This window comes from Mesoplodon mirus, assembly GCF_964341445.2.
Source record: "Mesoplodon mirus genome assembly, chromosome: 8".
NCBI lineage: Eukaryota > Metazoa > Chordata > Mammalia > Artiodactyla > Ziphiidae > Mesoplodon > Mesoplodon mirus.
In genome coordinates this window covers 38,912,128-38,931,191 of record NC_138984.1, presented here as the reverse complement: position 1 = coordinate 38,931,191, position 19,064 = coordinate 38,912,128, and the positions used below count along the sequence as shown (strand labels likewise).

Sequence of the window (19,064 nt, the reverse complement as noted above, 5' to 3'; positions counted from 1 at the left end):
TACAAACGCTGATCTTTCCTCATATCTTTGTGTCTGTGGCACAGTAGTGATTTTTAAAATCAGTTGTTCAAATAAATGGACTACGATCATTTCTGTAAAAGTAATAATTATGTATCTTTATATATACATTCTTAAATACATAGAAAAATCTGGAAGTTTCACCAAACTGTCAATGGAAGTTCTTGGGATGGGGTTAGGGAGACACATTGATGGGGGTCGTGGCGGAATCTCTTTAATAAGTTAATTTTATTCTACAGTGAGCATGTACTAATTTTATAATCAAGAAAAATTAAAATAAAATTAGTTATTAAAAACTTCTAGGGACTCAAGAAATAGTTCACAGTAATCTAAATTTAGAAGTATCCAATTTAGATCATTTTTATGCCTTGGGGAAAGGCAGCCACCTGGTCTCCATGGATACCTCAGAGCAATCCAGGGTACATGTATCCATGTGAGAGCTGCCCACAGTGGTCAGCCTGAAAGGTCCACCCACGGAGCTGATCCAGGGAAATGTGGGAGACAGATCCCCAGACGTCAAAGAAGTCTTTGTCCTGGACAGACACTACATTGCTCATGTCCTTCCCAGCCAAGAGTAGGGGCTCCATGTTTACCAGCCTCAAATATGCCAAAAATTGGACAGGAAAAGAGAAGAGTGAAAAATACTGGAAAGGATGGAATAGAGCGTCTGAGCCGATAAAGTTTCTTGTTGTTACTGTCATTTCGTAAGTCAATTTAAAACTGTAAAAAAAAGGATAATTATCTTTGTCATTTAAGATATACTTCTAGAAAACATCATAACTTAGTAGAAAAATAAAAGAGACTATTTGTTATTTGTTATTCAGAAATATGCTTTATATTAAAGTAGGACCTCTAGATGAATGAATTTCTATCTTATAGTCATTCCTGAAGCCTTTCCATTTTCATTTGCTTGGAATGCAAATTAAATATCTTTAAAAAAATTTATTGGAGTATAGCTGATTTACTATATTGTGTTAGTTTCAGGTGTTTTAGATTCTTTTCTCATATAAGCCATTACAGGGTATTGAGTAGAGTTCCCTGTGCTATACAGCAGGTCCTTATTAGTTATCTTTTTTTTTTTTAGCAAATTAAATCTCTTTGCTATTCATTTGAAGGTTGCAAGTTAAATGTTGGTTATCTATCATTGATTATTAGTGAGGAAAATAAATATCCGTGAGTTTAGACATATGCAGAGCACGTCAGAAGGGATGATTTATGTAGCATTATCTAGGCATTCATCTGAAATTAGTTTTTCATTGCACAAACAAGAATAGTTATCTTATTAAGTTGCCTCAGAAAGTCTGTGAGCCCAAAGGTCAAAAACCTCACAATGAATCATCCTAACCTATCACTTCACTCTTCCTTTTCAAACTTTTATTTTTAAAGCTTCTGTGAATAAAAAACATCATTTTGAACTTTTGTAACCTGCCGGACAGCATCTGAGGCAGCTGCCTGTGCAAAAGGCCAGATCAAATGCCTTCTGATATCAGATTGTGTCTTCGTTTACTTCTTTCCCTCTCTGGCTCTGACAACACAGCTTCAGACAACAAACAACGTGATTGAACCGCAGAGGTAGTCTTTGCTTATCAACTTAAAAAAGAGAAGAGTCTTTTGGTTTTTTTCTTAAACGATCACCTTACCAAAGCTGAATGCTTCTGGAAAAAAAAAAAGTTATTATAAAGAATTAATAACTCTGACTAGAGATCAGTCAGAGAAGCAGAGAAATGCTGCACAAAGTCCAAACATCAGAGCCATTTAACAAAACAAATAAATAAACATCAAGAATGTTCCTCAGCAGGTCTTAAGAGCCAAGTGATGTCCCCATGGGGGCCGGGCATTCCAGGTCCTGTCGTGTGGTTACCCACTCTGGAGGAAAGACAGCAGGCCCCGGGGGTGTGAGCCTCTGGGCTTTTCCCAGAAAGAAACCAACAAACAGGAGGAAAGAAAAGAGCTTCCTATTCTTGTCCCTAAGGGCATTTTTTTTTTTAAGTCGAATGGAAGAACTCGCAGTTCTCACATCTGCAATGAATGCAAAGAACTGTCGGCTGAGAGAAGAGAATGCCGAATCATCCTTTTACAGGGATAAATAACTCTGCCAAATGCAAGCGACTCTTAGAGTAAATAGAATTCAATTTTAAAAACATTTTAGGGCTTCCCTGGTGGCGCAGTGGTTGAGAGTCCGCCTGCCGATGCAGGAGACACGGGTTCGTGCCCCGGTCCGGGAGGGTCCCACACGCCGCGGAGCGGCTGGGCCCGTGAGCCATGGCCGCTGAGCCTGCGCGTCCGGAGCCTGTGCTCCGCATCGGGAGAGGCCGCAGCGGTGAGAGGCCCGCGTACCGCAAAACAAAACAAAACAAAACATTTTAACCTGTCACTGTTCATACAGAGAAGAGTAGTTGAGAGTTCAGTCTCCAGTGTTAGACTTCCTGGGTTCTAATATCTGTTCCTCAACATACGTGCCATGTATCCCAGCAGAAGTGACAACCTCTCTGCCTCAGTTTCCCTATCTTTGAAATGGAGATAATAATAGCACCTCTTTCTCATGGGGTAGTTGGAAGGATTTATGTGGCGTGCTTAGCCGAGTGCCTGGCACAATGTGAAGAACACTCAACCAATGTTAGCTTTATCATTATATATAAGTTATGTATTATAGCCGCTATATCCTCAGCATTATAGGACCCAGGATCCCACTCAACCCACAAGCAAGATGCCAGGCCAGCCAAGAATGAGATAGGCTCTGAGACAAGCTCCTTGATCACAGAGGACAAGACATAAGGTCTCTTTCAGGAGTCGTAGAGGAGAGATGCTAAGGTCCCTCCCCACCTCCCCTTTACTTCAAGCAAAACAAAACAATTAAAGTGGCCTTTCAATAAAGTAAATGACAAAGGCATATCACATATTTCAAACTAGAATTAATGGGTGTTGTGCAGTTCATTTTCATTTACCTGCATTTGCTCACTGGAAATCTGTTGGGATTTCTCTTCTTCTATAGTTTCACTGAAATGCTTATAAATTTCCTGTGCTTTGCTGCAGATATTTTGCTTCCTCAGCATAATTTCCCTGGCTGGTCTTCCATCCAAATGTCAAATGACATTTTAGTTTTATGACTTCAGTGCCTAAGACATAACTTAGTACCACTAACAATTCAAGTGTATGTCATCCAATATTCTTACAGATGAGAACAAGATAGGTCTAAAAAAAATTGACTAATGCCAGAATTTTGAGAACTAGAAATGTGGGTCAACTAAAGATAGTTTAGGAACTGCTGGATTTACCTGGAATGTCAGCATAAAATCTGAACTAAACCTGTTTTTTTAAAATTGTCTTTAAGATTTGCTAAAATAATAGAAGTTGTGTTGTCAAAGTCAATCCACTCACAGATTCTGGCCATGACCCTCTAATTGTAACGTGAACCATGCTGTGAAGTGACACTCTCTAGTACTTTGGTTGCAGAGACAACCCAATGGTTCAAACACACCTTTATTGTAAGCCTGGGAAATTACTAGATTATGTGATTTTCCAAGGTCTTTATCAAGCCTGTGATTTTATGACCCTTTATATCATGTACATACCTGCTTTTCCTCTGAGTCACTCATTTTTCTTACCTTTGCCCAAGTAGCTTAACAAGTTTTAACTTATGGAACTATGGCGAATTCAAAAATTTTTAAATAATTCAGATTTGCTGCTAGAAAGTGTCTGATACTTATTTTTATTAGTTTCAGAGTGAAAAATGCAGGATCTTGAGCCTATACAAGTAGATCATTTCCAGGTTCAAAACTCACATGTTCTTTGACTGACTGGGAATTGACTGTGAAACTTAGTGGCTCTATGTCCTCACTCTTAAGCTGAATTGGTGATGATGTGTCTAAGAGCTTTTAGCAAAGTTCATCAAAGGACAGTATAAATCCAAGCTTAATAAACTCTAAAACAGAGCATCATATTTCACGTTCAAATGATGGACAACCAAACTCAGTCACACCAGGAAACTGTTCCAGTAATGACACTGCAGAAGAATCTCACATACCATTCTGAATGAGGGTTTGTGACCGTGTGAACCTTCCGTGGACAGCTGTCATGTGCAGAGGACTTTTACCATCTTTACTCTAAAAAATGAGAGAGAGAGAAACAATGGGCCAGTGACATCAATCTGAAACATTCCTATGGACATTGCTAGCAATGCTCAATAAAGTGTATGTGATATCGCAAGTTATTGCCTAACTTCACACTTTTTTATTGAAGTATTTACACATGATATCACAAGTTATTGCCTAACTTCACATTTTTTTATTGAAGTATTTACAATGTTGTGTTAGTTTTAGGTGTTCAGCAAAGTGATTCAATTATACATATATATATATGTATATTCTTTTTCAGATTCATTTCCATTATACGTTATTGCAAGATACTGAATATAGTTCCCTGTGCTATACAGTAGGTCCTGTTATTTATCTATAACATCACATTTTAAAGAAGCTTCGAGACGTGGAAATTATTCTAGAGAAGAAATGCAAAATTTTTAGTTACATGGACAATTTTTAAACTACCCTGGTTTAAACTGAGGAAATCATCCAAAACATTTTTTCATCTCCTGTGATCTACTGGTGAAGGTTTCCTTCAAGGAGTTTTATTTTTCAACTTTAAAAAAAAATTGAAGTATAGTTAATTTACAATGTTGTGTTAGTTTCTAGTGTATAGCAAAGTGACTCAGTTATACATATATAGTATATATTATTTTTGTATTCTTTTCCATTATACAGTATAATGGATAGTATATGTATAGTTTATTACAGTGTTTTTTTTTCACCTTTTGTCTATAGTACATGAAAAAAAGACAAATAATGTATTAACTTGTTTGGCCCTGTTTGACCTGAAGATGACTAAACTGCTATAAATCACTGCAACTCTCAAAATTGACCTGAAATCCTCCACCATTCTCTACATTCTAATTCCACAGAGAAACACCACTTTCGATGATTCCAAAAGAGAAACATTTGCATCACTTGACTCACTAGAAATCATAGGATTAAGATATGCAAATTGCCATGTTAATGATTATCTGGGAATATGCGCTGAATTTATACATCTCTTTATTATTCAAGATATAAATGATGGCATTCTCTCACAGATTAAGCCAAAAGATGAAAAATGTACAGAATCCATACATTAGTCATCATTACACCAAATACCAAAGTCCTACACATTTGATTAAGAAATAATCATTTACAGAATTTCTTCTAAAAATAGTGATACCCAAATGAAAATATTACTGTTATTTTAGACCCAAAGTATCCCCAACTGAGAGAATATATTATGTATTCTTTCATTCAGATATTATTTTAAAAAGAAAAGAAAGATCCAAAGTATCCCCAACTGAGAGAATATATTATATACTCTTTCATTCAGATATTATTTTAAAAAGAAAAGAAAAGAAAGAAATGTATGTAACTATTCTTTTTCTAAGTCTCAGAAGAAACATTTTCCTAAGCCTGAGGTTAAAATATGAGATTTCAAAAACACAAGTTCATTTTTGTGATGAAATTCAAATATGTGTGCTTTAAAATGATCCTTTTAAAAACTCTACAATGGAAAACAAATAATCACTTAAATATTTCTCAGAGTGAACCACAGACTACCTGCATCTGAATCACCCAGGATTCTTGTTAGAGATGTGAATTCTGTGCCCTAAACCAGACCTAAACTGAATCAGAATTGATTTCATTTCTAACTTTCACAGCACATTAAAGTTTAGGAGCCACTGGAATAGCTTATAAAACCACAAGGTTTAACAGAAGAATATTTATTATATCCTATAAGTCTATTCCTTAGACTTAAGAAAGGAACTATGCACAATCTGTGTCAAGGGAAGAGTTAGTCAGAGTGGTAACTGCATGTTGACTGAAGTAAATAATCATTATAGTGAAAGGTTCTCAGGTTGATGGGGAAAAAATTAGAAAAAACAGGATTTTTTCTCCATCTTAATCTTGTATGATTATAACCTGAATTAGAAAAGATTGAGAAAGGAAAGGAAGATGGAAGTAAGCTTGAAGCTTTACTGAAATTATATCTTTAGGGAAAAGGAGCATTAGTCAAGAAAATGAGGATTGATGCCATCACCAATCATAAGACATATGATGGAGAAGAGCTCCTAAAAGCTTTCTGATCCCAGAGCCTGGGTCTTAGCTGGGATAAATTCAGACAATTCAAAAGACTAAAAAGTCTGGGAACCATTTAGGAATAAGGAGTTAAGACATACTCCCTCCAACAAAAAAGTGATGACAGCCCAAGGCTCTTAAGGAGAGAGAAAACAGAAATTGCAGAGCTGACATTCATTTGTCCCTAGATGGTGCTATTTCTTTAAATTTTGCTCCAGTATTTTCTCTTACATTTAAGATGAAAACATAACTTATTAGCATTTAGTTAAATATATATAAAGCTGTAAATATTTCAGTGTTTAGATAATATCTTTATAAATATTTAACCAAGCACTTTTCCATGCCTAGAAAAAGAGCTTAAAGGCTAGGAGTAACCACCAACCTGGTGGTCACTAACTAAATTGCAGCCAGAGAGTCAAAGCAGACGTCACCAATTTCTACAGTATATAGTTTACAAAGCTGGTCCCATTTCAAGGACAGCAAACACCATACCCTTTTCCTCCCTTGGAGTGCTTGTGCTTTTGGTAAAGGGACAAACAGACATGACCAAAGTTAGGTTAAATGAAAAGGATGGCAATATGGTCAATGGTGATGCTTGCTTCAGATCTACCCTTGCAGATCTTTGCCTGAGTTCACATACCACTGAAGACACACCTTAGCTGACTTTTTTTTTCTCACTGGGATATGGGTGGCAGGAGGTCGGGAATTGGGGACAGGAAGCATTAAGGGTATCATAGCAGTCATTTTTGGGCAGCTTTGTTTATATGGTATAGGTGTAAAGGGAACTCATTTCAAAAAGCCATTGAAAACCAATGAAGGTCAAAAGACTAGTACTTTTTATTTAGCCTTTACAAGTTAGAACTCAGAATATTCAGGTTGAGACTGAGGATCCTACTGAGTTTCATTATCTGCCTGAGAAATTTTTCACATGGGGGCGGGGTCGGGTGGCGGGGAACTTGCCGTTGCTGCTGCTGGCCCTAGAACTTCAGATACCAAACATTCCCTGAATGCTCAAAGGAGAAGAAATGATCAGTTCTCCCACTTATTCAAAGCTTTGCTTTTAGAAAAACTTCCTCCTTTCTAGCCTCCTTCCAATTTCTAGGTGCATTCTCCCAGAGCAGATTTAGGGCTTGGAAATTTTTGTTACCTTGAGAACTTGCTTAATAGCTCTCCTATTGACTTATGGTTCAGCAATAAGTCATGAAAGAAAACCAATGAGGACTAAGAATATTTTATGACAAATATTAGTATTCTTTCAGGGCAGAATTCACCATCATCCAAGGAAGATTAATCCTTGAATTAATGAAGCGTTTCCATTCTCAGAAATCCATTCATTCTTTTCTTCCACTTCTAATGCCTTCTTTCCTCCTCCTCCCATAAACCTTCTCTAAACTTAAATACATAGTTACTCCCCAGGAAGCTGAAGGCACTGTGTTCTCTGTGGTACAGCGCCCCCTGGCGCCACAAAGCTCAGTGGCCCTGGCGGAGGGCAATAAAGTCTTTATAAAATAAATATAGCGAGAAACCCCAAAGGGCTTCCTAATTCAATGGAAGAGCAATCTAATACCCTGGCGTGCAAAAAGCCATATACAGTCTAATTTTTTTAATGCTTCTAAAGGCTGGAGATGGTACGTGGTTGCCTCAGACATTCACCCCCCTCCTTTCCTCACTTCCTCTCTTAAGACCGAAGGGCCACGTCACTATTACTGCTTACTGTTGCCTATTACAGTTTCACCTTCAACCTCTGCAATGCAATTACAGAATATAACTTGGTCCTGGTACATACAAAGAAGGGAGCTGGTCCACTTCAGTAAATGTGTGATGGGCTTCAGTTCCAGTCTCTTAGGGTTAAGTGATCTAAGGGCCCGTGCACAGAAAAGAATTGAGACCATAGGCAGGCGGAATGTTGGGCAGGCAATGGTAATTTCTGAATCTATCTTTCTAAGTCATATCCAGCATGGCCACGTGTTTACTGTCTTCTTTAATGCTTAGTTTGAGTGCTTCCAAAAAGAGCCTTGAGATGCTACAAAAATTACAATGTGGTCTCTAAGGGAGAAGGGAAATTATTTCATATTTCCTCATGCTCTTCCTATTTGCAAAAAAAAAGTAAACTTTCAACAGATTATTGTATTAAGTATTGTGTCTCTATTATTTTATAATAATTAAACTTTGTGATATCACAATATTCAAAATCAAGGACAGGGCCATGGTCCATCTAAGCAAAATGAGGGACTGTAAAATGCATGCAGGACACATAGCCTTCCCCCCCTCTCCACCATCTTGCAATTTCTCATGAAGACATCACTTTTTGTGTTTTGTGAGGACAGAGGAAAACAAAGTGAACATGTGAGTAGGTACTGGCTACATTTCAATCTGCTGTTTTCTTCTAACTTTGGAAAATCTAAACAAATACAAATTGTCTTGCAATCTACAGCACTTTCAAAATCCAAGGGCAATGTGGTGCAGAGAGATAACAACCTCCAGTCAGACTGAATGGCTCCAAGGAAATGTTAGATGATCCATGCATCCAGAGTTAACTAATAAAGATTCAAGAGAATTAGGATGTAGACAGAGTAGATGGGGAGACTGAGGGAGAAGGCTAGATTTGATTCAAAATCCCATTTACATGGATTAGATAATACATAAACCCAAGTCTCAGACTTTTTTTTAATGGTGCTTCTTATACTCTATTGATGATTAGCAGTCTACAGGAAAAAATTAACTATCAAAATTAAGTAGCTATGCTTTCCATGTCCATTTTGTGGGGGAGAAGAGAAGGCTGCTATAAACCAAGGCACCATACCTAGTTGAAGCCTCTTATCCAATCTGAACTGGCTGCTAGTCAGTTACCTGGGAGAAGTAGGTAGGTATGCCAGAAAGTGGCCTTCTAACCTCAGTATCAGGCACACTGAAAGCATCAGTTGGCATGTTTTAAAGAGGAAATGGAGAGCCTCAGATAACCCCGTGAATTAATTAAGGTTGGTAAAGAGATACTTTATCTAACTTCAATAATGTTCCTTCCTTTGGAGGATCCACAGGATGTCCCTCAGACATCAGGATGGCAAGAAAAGTGTCACAAGTCTTGGGGACATTGACAGTTGAGCCACCTGTTTGTCTCCTGTCCTCCACCACCCTCCTCTTAGACTTTAACCCCACATGTTGGCTCTTTCCCCACCTTGGTTTCTTTGTTGCTCCTAAAGACCTTCATCCTACCTCCATGTAGGACCTTGGATGGGGTCCCCTTACAAGATCTAGAACTCTGAAATTCTCTTCAGCTAGTTTACTTTTTCATTTCTGCCTGCTTTCTACATCCATGAAGACACTCCATCCCTTGGTTTCCTTCCTATCTTCCCTTTCTTTTTTTTTTTTTTCAGTACGCTGGCCTCTCACTGTTGTGGCCTCTCCCGCTGCGGAGCACAGGCTCCGGATGCGCAGGCTCAGTGACCATGGCTCACGGGCCCAGCCGCTCCGTGGCATGTGGGATCTTCCCGGACCGGGGCACGCACTCGTGTCCCCTGCATCGGCAGGTGGACTCCCAACCACTGCGCCACCAGGGAAGCCCAGATTTCAACTCTTATACTCATCTTTATCTCCTCCATCTCTTGTCCAATGAAATCCCAGCGATTTCCTTTCTGCAAAGCCTCTAACTCCGTTGGCTGTCCCCATCCCCCTGTCCTCATTACCTCTTATCCAGACCCATTTCATTGACTTCCAGTTACCTTCTACTTGTCCCCTCCCTAGGTCCACTATATCTGAAATTCTTTTTTTATAAAAATGAAAATAGCTTTTTTTTTCTTTTCGATATAAAAATAACACATGTTTATGGCATCACAATAAGAAGATTAAAACAAATATATTGAAAAGCAACTAAAAACCCAAATCATAATTTTGCCTCGCTGGAGTGATAACTGTTGCTAGGATACTGATGTAGATTCCAGATATTTTTCTCTTTCTATGCACATACATAGACACATACTTTTTGAAATTATAAAACTGGATCATATTTACTTATTGAATTTTAATTTTTCATTGATTACACGGGGCATTGCTAGTCTTTTTGATACTTGCCAATTTTAAAGGCAAATAATGTATTAGTATTATAAAAGTATTAGTTTACATTTCTCTAATGACTAGTAACACTGAATATCTTTTCATAAGTTTAATGGATATTGTATTCTCTCTCTTGTGATCTGCATTTGCCCATATTTTCTAGTAGACTATCAGAATTTTTCTTATTGATTTTTATGAGCTCTTACATATTAAATATGTTAACTCCTTGCTTATATGTATATTGCAGAAAAATTTCCGAGTTGCTCCCCTTCCAATTTTATGTTAAGGTTTTTGTTTTTGTCTTTTTTGTTGTTTTGTTTTGTTATATAAAAGTTTAGGGGCTTCCCTGGTGGCGCAGTGGTTGAGAGTCCGCCTGCCGATGCAGGGGACGCGTGTTCGTGCCCCGGTCCGGGAAGATCCCACATGCCGCGGAGCGGCTGGGCCCGTGAGCCATGGCTGCTGAGCCCGCGCGTCTGGAGCCTGTGCTCCGCAACGGGAGAGGCCACAACAGTGAGAAGCCCACGTACCGCAAAAAAAAAAAAAAAAAAAAAAAGTTTAGACCCACCTCCTAGAGAAATGGAAATAAAGACAAAAATAAACACATGGGACCTAATGAAACTTAAAAGCTTTTGCACAGCAAAGGAAACCATAAACAAGACCAAAAGACAACCCTCAGAATGGGAGAAAATATTTGCAAATGAAGCAACTGACAAAGGATTAATCTCCAAAATTTATAAGCAGCTCAGGCAGCTCAATAACAAAAAAACAAACAACCCAATCCAAAAATGGACAGAAGACCTAAATAGACATTTCTCCACAGAAGATATACAGACTGCCAACAAACACATGAAAGGATGCTCAACATCTTTACTCATTAGAGAAATGCAAATCAAAACTACAATGAGATATCATCTCACTCCACTCAGAATGGCCATCATCAAAAAATCTAGAAACAAGAAATGCTGGAGAGGGTGTGGAAAAAAGGGAACACTCTTGCACTGCTGGTGGGAATGTGAATTGGTACAGCCACTATGGAGAACGGTATGGAGGTTCCTTAAAAAACTACAAATAGAACTACCATATGACCCAGCAATCCCACTACTGGGCATATACCCTGAGAAAACCATAATTCAAAAAGAGACATGTACCACAATGTTCATAGCAGCCCTATTTACAATAGCCCGGAGATGGAAACAACCTAAGTGTCCATCATCAGATGAATGGATAAAGAAGATGTGGCACATATATACAATGGAATATTACTCAGCCATAAAAAGAAATGAAATTGAGCTATTTGTAATGAGGTGGATAGACCTAGAGTCTGTCATACAGAGTGAAGTAAGTCAGAAAGAGAAAGACAAATACTGTATGCTAACACATATATATGGAATTTAAGAAAAAAAAATGTCATGAAGAACATAGGTGTAAGACAGGAATAAAGACACAGACCTACTAGAGAATGGAGTTGAGGATATGGGGAGGGGGAAGGGTAAGCTGTGACAAAGTGAAAGAGTGGCATTGACATATATACACTACCAAACGTAAGGTAGATAGCTAGTGGGAAGCAGCCGCATAGCACAGGGAGATCAGCTTGGTGCTTTGTGACCGCCTGGAGGGGTGGGATAGGGAGGTTGGGAGGGAGATGCAAAAGGGAGGGGATATGGAAACATATGTATATGTATAACTGATTAAATTTGTTATAAAGCAAAAAAAAAAAAAAAATTAACCATTCAAAAAAAAAGAAAAAGCCAATGTAGACTCTTCTAGAGCTAGAAACATTGCCAAAGGCATTCCTCCTTGTGAAAAGTTATTTTTAAGTAAAACAGAATGATTCTAAAAGATTAAAAAAAAAAAATTTAAAATTTTTATGTAGTCATATATACATTTTTTTCTTTATGTTTTCTCTCTCTGGTTTTCTGTGGCCAGATTACTGTTTCTAATGCTCAGTTCTGATCATGTGGCCTCTATAATGATTAGCGGACCCACACCCTATAGAGGCCCCAACTCCTTGGCCAGTAGATAAGTGCCCATTCTTGGTCAGGTCACATTTCAGCTTGTTCCTGGCTCCTTTCTTTCATATGATTTGTACTCCATTCAATCACAATAAATCACTATTCTGAGAATTTGTCCCATATTTCCCCACTATTATAAATTAAATGAAAAAATATGAGGACTTTAATAGTGAATAGAGAGGATCATTAAAATAGACTGATCCAATATTCTTGAAATTAAATCTTGGAAATAACAATTTTTCAAAAGCAGAGACAGAATACACTGGGACCTTGCTTTACAATTCCTGTGTGCTTGGGAGAAGTGAAGCTGAGGATGCAAACAAGGTCACTTGGTATAAATCAGGATATTCTGCTACAATCTAAATGCATCCAAGTGACGTAACCTGGATCATGAAGGCTACCTGCAAAAGTTCCTCTTGGTTATCTGTTACAGTGAGCAGACTGGTTACCTAAAGTTTACCTATCAATACCTCTCAACTCCTTTGCTTGCCATTCTATGTATCTGGAATGTCCTCTCTAAAATTCTCTCTATCCCTCCTCGTCTCAACTGATATCAATCTTCAGCTCAAAAGCAATCTCTAGTTTTGATGCCCAAGCAAAAAGCAAGTCAATACTTACTTCTTATAGTTTGCAGCACTTTATTAATTTCTCATGCCACTCATGACATTCTCTCTTGCCCCATGATTATCTGAGTACATTATCTCCTTGCCATATCGTAAATTCCTTGAGGGCACCTTGGAGTATACATCCAGTACCAAACAGAGGGCACTAGGTAGTCCTCAGTAAGTTTGCTGAGTAAAGGAATTACCATTAAAACCAGATTAATATCATATAATTGAAGCCACTATCTGGGGTTTACTCCAGGAAGCCATTTGAGAAACTCCTTGGAGGGCCTTGCGGGTTGGAAACAGACCTGAGATCATTAGGTTAGGCTTCCTTTTCATGCTCAGCATCTCTGCCCTATCAGCTCAACATTCACCTCAGTATTAGAATCTCGGCCAAGTCCACATCCCTGAGACCCAGTATTTGCTCCCGTATATTCAGTAAGCTACCAAGGGCACGTGGCTAGAACCTCAGTGTCATCCACTGGTACCACCACTGCTGCAGAAGTTTCCACATCATGACAATATAGGATCAGTCCACAAGAATCAGGATGCTTAGAGTTACAATTCACTAATTGTAATTTACAGCAGGTGAGTTTGCTCAAACAGAGGCTCAACACAAAGGTACTTCACACTGAGAGAGGGAGACTGAGAGAGAGTCATACCTGAATGTTAACATCTGCCCCGTTGTTTACTAGTAGTTCAAGACACAAAGCACCGTGTGTGGAGGCAGCAGCGAAATGCAACGGGGTGAACCCACTGGTATTGGGCTGGTTCACGTTAGCACCGTAGTCGGTCAGCTCGTTGACTACAGCATCCTGCCCGTTGTAGCAGGCCAGGTGGAGGGCCGTGTTTCCATACACGTTGATTTCATCAATCTGCAAATGAGTCCAACATGGGCGATTAAAAGCACTGAAGCCAATTTACTCCATTTCCCACCAAAAGCCTACTGGCTGTGCTGGAGAAAGGAAACACCCATCTGTCAGTGTGATCATTCAGAGCTTACTCTTGCCCCAGCGTGGTCATCCTGGGAAGGCTTCTCACGCGGAGGTAAAGATCAGCAAAACGTGAAAGTGATAAAAAGTGAGCTGGGAGGAAGAGTGAGAGGTTTCCATTCGTGGGAAGATATCTTTCAGCTAGGGAAGGGATAAAAAGGGAAAGGCAAAGCTGTCTCAAAACGCCAGAGGAGGGGCTTCCCTGGTGGCGCAGTGGTTGAGAGTCCGCCTGCCGATGCAGGGGGCACGGGTTCGTGCCCCGGTCCGGGAGGATCCCACATGCCGTGGAGCGGCTGGGCCCGTGAGCCATGGCTGCTGGGCCTGCGCGTCCGGAGCCTGTGCTCCGCAACGGGAGAGGCCGCAGCAGTGAGAGGCCCGCATACTGCAAAAACAAAAAACAAACAAAAAAAAACGCCAGAGGAGAACTGAATCGGGGGAGCAAGAAAAGAGCCCGAATCTCAACAGTGAACAGAAGAGGAAAGGGTGGGAGGTGCTCAGGGAGCTGCTGTGGGGCCTGAACTCAGAACTCGCTCTGCTGACACCTCAAGAGGCCACATTCTGGTGGCTGGGCTGTGGAGCTGCCCTGGTTATTTAGCCCCCAGCTCCCTCTTGCTCTCCCAGACCTGCCCTGACTGCTGTTATCACCATCTCACTATTGCAGCTTGGTTTTCCTTTCCTCCGGGACAGCCTCACTACTGCTCCTGCCCTGCTACCTAAGGAGAACGGGGTGAGGTCTACTTCTCCAGCTCAGCATGTTTGTCCTGCTATTCATTCATTCATTTCTGCTTGGAAGCCACGATTTAGAAGGCAAGGTTCTAAAGGTGGGATGATGAAACCTCGCCAGTCTTTTAAAAATGACTGGTGGATATGTATCATAGATGTTAAAATATTTCTCTATGTTGATATAGAAAGTCTGTTTCTGGCTTTCTATGACTTAGCATATGCCCCATTGCCCTTCATCAGTTACCCATGTAAACTCAAAAAAGACAGGATGGTAAGAAATGAGAGTTTTTCCCCTCTTGAATTAAAATGTAAACAGGATTTAATTTCAGAACAACAGAAAACCCACAAAGACAGGATTTAATTTCAGAACAACAGAAAACCCACAAATGCACCATGGGGTGATGCCTGAATCATAGCTCACCTCCACCCCCAGATTCAGGAGATGCTTGACAACGCTGATCTGCCCATTGGAGGCTGCTGCATGCAGGGGCGTGTAGCCCTTCTTATCCTTACACGTCACTTCCGCGCCGTGGTTAACGAGCAACGCCACAACGTCCAGGTGGCCTGTAGAAACAAAGCAGCAGAAAACGTCTTTAACCTTTATAGGACAATTTGACAATTCATTCCACCTGAATTATCACCATCAGCTTTTATTGCCGCCAGCATTTTGCTAAGCTGTTTATAAAAAGCTGCTTCGTGGCAAATATCCAACAAATAGTTAGGGAGTACGTACTATGTGTCAGGCATCATGTAAGTGCTGTGGGAAGAAAGAAGATGATTCACATGTGAGCCTTCTCTTTAAGGAGATCGATGCCTGTTTACAAATAAATAATGAGGAGGTCCTGCCAATATGTTAGAACCAGAGACTAAAAAAAACCATGTCAAATGAAAGCAATGCTTTTGAAACCAATTGCCATTCTTCACTGAAAAGTCTAACAATGACCATTTGGTTTGGAAAAACTAATGAAAGAAAAAAAAGATCAATTAATCAGAACAACTCCAGATTACTGTTGAATCATATGCAACTGCTGCTGTTTGACTCTTTTTTGGGCCCACAAAAATGGCAACTTCATATGGTTCAACTTCAAATTCTCATGAATTGCTGGCTAAACTGAAAACCCTTCTAGTTTCAACTCCTGTTGGCATATTTTCTAGAACATCTTCCTTTGTTCTCTATCTTGCTACATATACAACGATAAATGTACTTGATCTTTATTTCCTGACTAAAGATTGTTTGATGCTTCAAGATCATTGCTCTAAACATTGCTGATAACTGAAGGGTAGGAGATGAGTACTGGCTCCAGGGCCTAAAGTGTGTGTGTGTGTACAAGAGAGACAGAGTTTTGTCTTGGCTAGTTTTATGAAGACTTATATACAGAAAAAAACTCTTTAGAATTAGTGGTGGTGCTGTCTTAAGCTCTTTGCCCTGGTTTTGTCCCTTACTCCCTAAAGATAGCCATCTGTATATGTTTTCCTATTTGTATCCCGATGACACACAAAAATGTAACTTTACTGCTTTAAAGCAATTCTACACATATGTTTTAGCCGTGTATCAGCAAAGAACAAACGTGAAACTCCAGGTTCTTTGAGTCCCACGTCACACTAGCTTAGTGTGTGCTCTGCCTAAACATCATCTGGCAAAAGCTCACTGGCTCCAGTCCGGCAGGGACCATGCAGACATCCAACCTGCTTCAAACAACTCGAAAGTCCATGTCACCTTGTAAAAAAGGATAATGCGTGCAAAATCTTAAGATTCTGGTTTTGGGGGGGGGGGGTTGTCCACAGAACTGGACATTGAATCACTATGCTGTACTACCTCTTTAGCCAGATTTCAATTCTTTTTTTTTTTGGCACCACCAGGGAAGCCCAAGATTCTGTTTTTTTAAGTCCAAGAATTCACTCAGGCCTATCTGTAGCCACAGAATTTATTTCATCCCTGCCCCAACCCATTCTCTTTTTTCTCCCCACAATTAACATTATTATTTTTTATGATAATAAAAGGTCCGTAGGCTTATTAAAAAGGATTCAGAAAAGGCAAAAAGGTGTTAAAAGGAAACCAAAATCGGGCTTCCCTCGTGATGCAGTGGTTGAGAGTCCGCCTGCCGATACGGGGGGCACAGGTTCGTGCCCCAGTCCGGGAAGATCCCACATGCCGCGGAGCGGCTGGGCCCGTGAGCCATGGCCGCTGAGCCTGCGCGTCCGGAGCCTGTGCTCCGCAACAGGAGAGGCCACAGCAGTGAGAGGCCTGCGTACCGCAAAAAAAAAAAAAAAAAAGGAAACCAAAATCATCCACAATCCCTTGAGATACTCAGTTAATATTTCAGTGTTTAATACATCCCAGGTTGTTTTCATTTTATAGATATTTTTAACAAAAATGAGGATTGTATTATTCATACTGTATTATGATCTGTTTTCACTTAACATATCACAGAATCTTTCTGTGTTAAAAAAATACTAATGATATCATCACTGTAGTTACTGCATAGTGTCCCATTGTGTAGATCTTTCACAATCTCCTGTGTTGTGATGGGCAGTCAGGGTGTTTATAATTTGGTGCTGATAGAATCCCGCTTTTCTGCTTTTCTAATTGCAGGATGTTCTCCCATTAGAAACACAAAGGAAGGATCTTAGTTCTTTTAGTTCTTCATTTCCCAAGAGTCAACACTGAGAATAAACTCTCTGAGGGCCCTCATTTGTCAGTGGTACCAGTGCCAACAAAAGTGGAGAGGAAAAGCATAGAAGTGTAATGTCTTCCTTTGTCTTCTGCACCCGAGCTGGCAGAAACAAGGAGCAAGCCCCAGCTCTGCCGGCGGTGGAGCAGCAGATTCACCCACAGTGGCTCTGGGCACCTCCACCTACACGACAGCCAGGGTGTTGTCCTTTATTGTTTTTTTGTTTTTTTTTGTTTCCTTTTTGTTTTTGTTTCTTTCAGGAATATTTATAAATATTTTTGTTTCTTTCAGGAATATTTATAAATAAACACACAAATGAAATTTACATCCTAGCTTTGCTAGCCCCTCCTTCTCTCTTTTTAAACACCTTATTTTGCTGCCATAACAAGTTAAAATAAGCACAATTTGTGCAGCTTTCCAATCCAGACTGAAACACATTCAATGAAGTCCACGCCATGATTCACCCCTCCTGCTCTCTGTAGGATAAATAAATCTCTGACAAAGCAACTGCCCAGTTAGAGCGCTCTGTGCATGCCAGTACAAGGACCGAATCTTAATTCAACTGAATCCCAAGCTTGAAAAGAAGTCAGGCTCGCCCAGGAGAAAACCTGCGTGGTCAGTGAGAAAGCCGGGGCTTCTTTAGGTCAAGTTCTCTGCACTTTGCTCTCCATTCATGGAATCCTTACCCATATAAGCTGCCCAGTGCAGAGCACGCCGGTCCTTCTTGTCAAACGCATTGATGTTTGCCCCTTTGGCCAAGAGTAAATTAACCATCTGAAAGATAACCGACAGTGAAATCAAGTGTATACTCTGTCATGGTGAGGGGTCCTCACCCTCAGCAGCTGATGTGAGCCAAATTAATGTCCAATCTAAAGGCAGGTCAGAGATCTGAAGTTCAAAGTAGGAAGATACCAGGGCCAACCTGCCGCATGTGTGTCAGAGGAAAAGACTGAGGTGTCGGCTACTTTTTCAATTCACTGTGGCTCTAAATTTAAAAATAGGTACAGTTGCCTAAGGTGTGGTGTACAAATATTATTGTCACATTATCTAAAAGCCTCAGCCATGAGATTAGGTTCCCCATGGGGCTAAGAGGGTCTGTGGGGAGGATTCTTGTTCTCAATGATGAGGACATTGACCTCCACATGGCCATTCAGAGCGGCGTGGTGCAAGGCTGTGCGTCCCCCTCGGTCAGAGACATTGACGCTGCTCAGCAGGGGAATGATGACTTCTGCACACTTGACAGCCTTATTGGCTGCTGCCACGTGGAGCGGGGTCTGCCAGTTCTTGTCCCTCGCGTTGACGTCAGCCGAGTGCTTAATCAACACTTGCACTGCTTCCTACAACAAAAGCAGAATTTGCAGGGTCACTGACAAACACACTCAGTCAATCCTTATTGCATATAAGATGCTTCACCAGACCCTGGAACTACAGAAAGGGAAAGGCTCCCTGCCCTCACAGGCTGGCTCACGACGTATATTCTTCTGAGACAAGCAAGGTCATACGGGATGAAGATTAAAAGAGGGGCACAGATTAAAACAGATTCACTCTCCCTTTCTCTGTTAGGCCAAGAGCCCTGGCAAAACTCCAAAACCAAATAAACTTCCAAGTGTAAGGTTTCCTTACAGAATATAAGGTATCCTTAGGCCGAACGAGAGCACTCATGTGCAAGTGTACACAGCAGGTTAAAACAGCCATAGACCAAAGGGCCCCCAAAGATCCTCCAAGGTTAGCCATATTTGTCAGTAAGCCTCCATCTTCCAAAGCCAAAGGCCCCAAAGCTCTCCAGACATTCTTGGATCAATTTATAAATCTTTGGTTCTCTTGGTCAAATCTCAACCCT

At 40.3% G+C, this 19,064-nt stretch overlaps 1 protein-coding gene across 4 annotated transcripts in view; it reads right to left on the bottom strand.

Annotated features, from left to right (window-relative positions):
• The window catches only part of ANKRD44 (ankyrin repeat domain 44), a 331,247-nt gene that overhangs the window by 115,730 nt on the left and 196,453 nt on the right, over positions 1 to 19,064 (bottom strand). For all 4 annotated transcript variants that reach the window (XM_082630931.1, XM_082630933.1, XM_082630932.1 and 1 more), the window contains exons 5-9: positions 18,361 to 18,561; positions 17,911 to 17,998; positions 14,974 to 15,116; positions 13,500 to 13,712; positions 4,043 to 4,121 (exon numbers count right to left, since the gene is read on the bottom strand). In XM_082630931.1, coding sequence (XP_082487057.1) covers positions 4,043 to 4,121; positions 13,500 to 13,712; positions 14,974 to 15,116; positions 17,911 to 17,998; positions 18,361 to 18,561 — 724 coding nt within the window. The remainder of the gene's footprint in view (positions 1 to 4,042; positions 4,122 to 13,499; positions 13,713 to 14,973; positions 15,117 to 17,910; positions 17,999 to 18,360; positions 18,562 to 19,064) is intronic.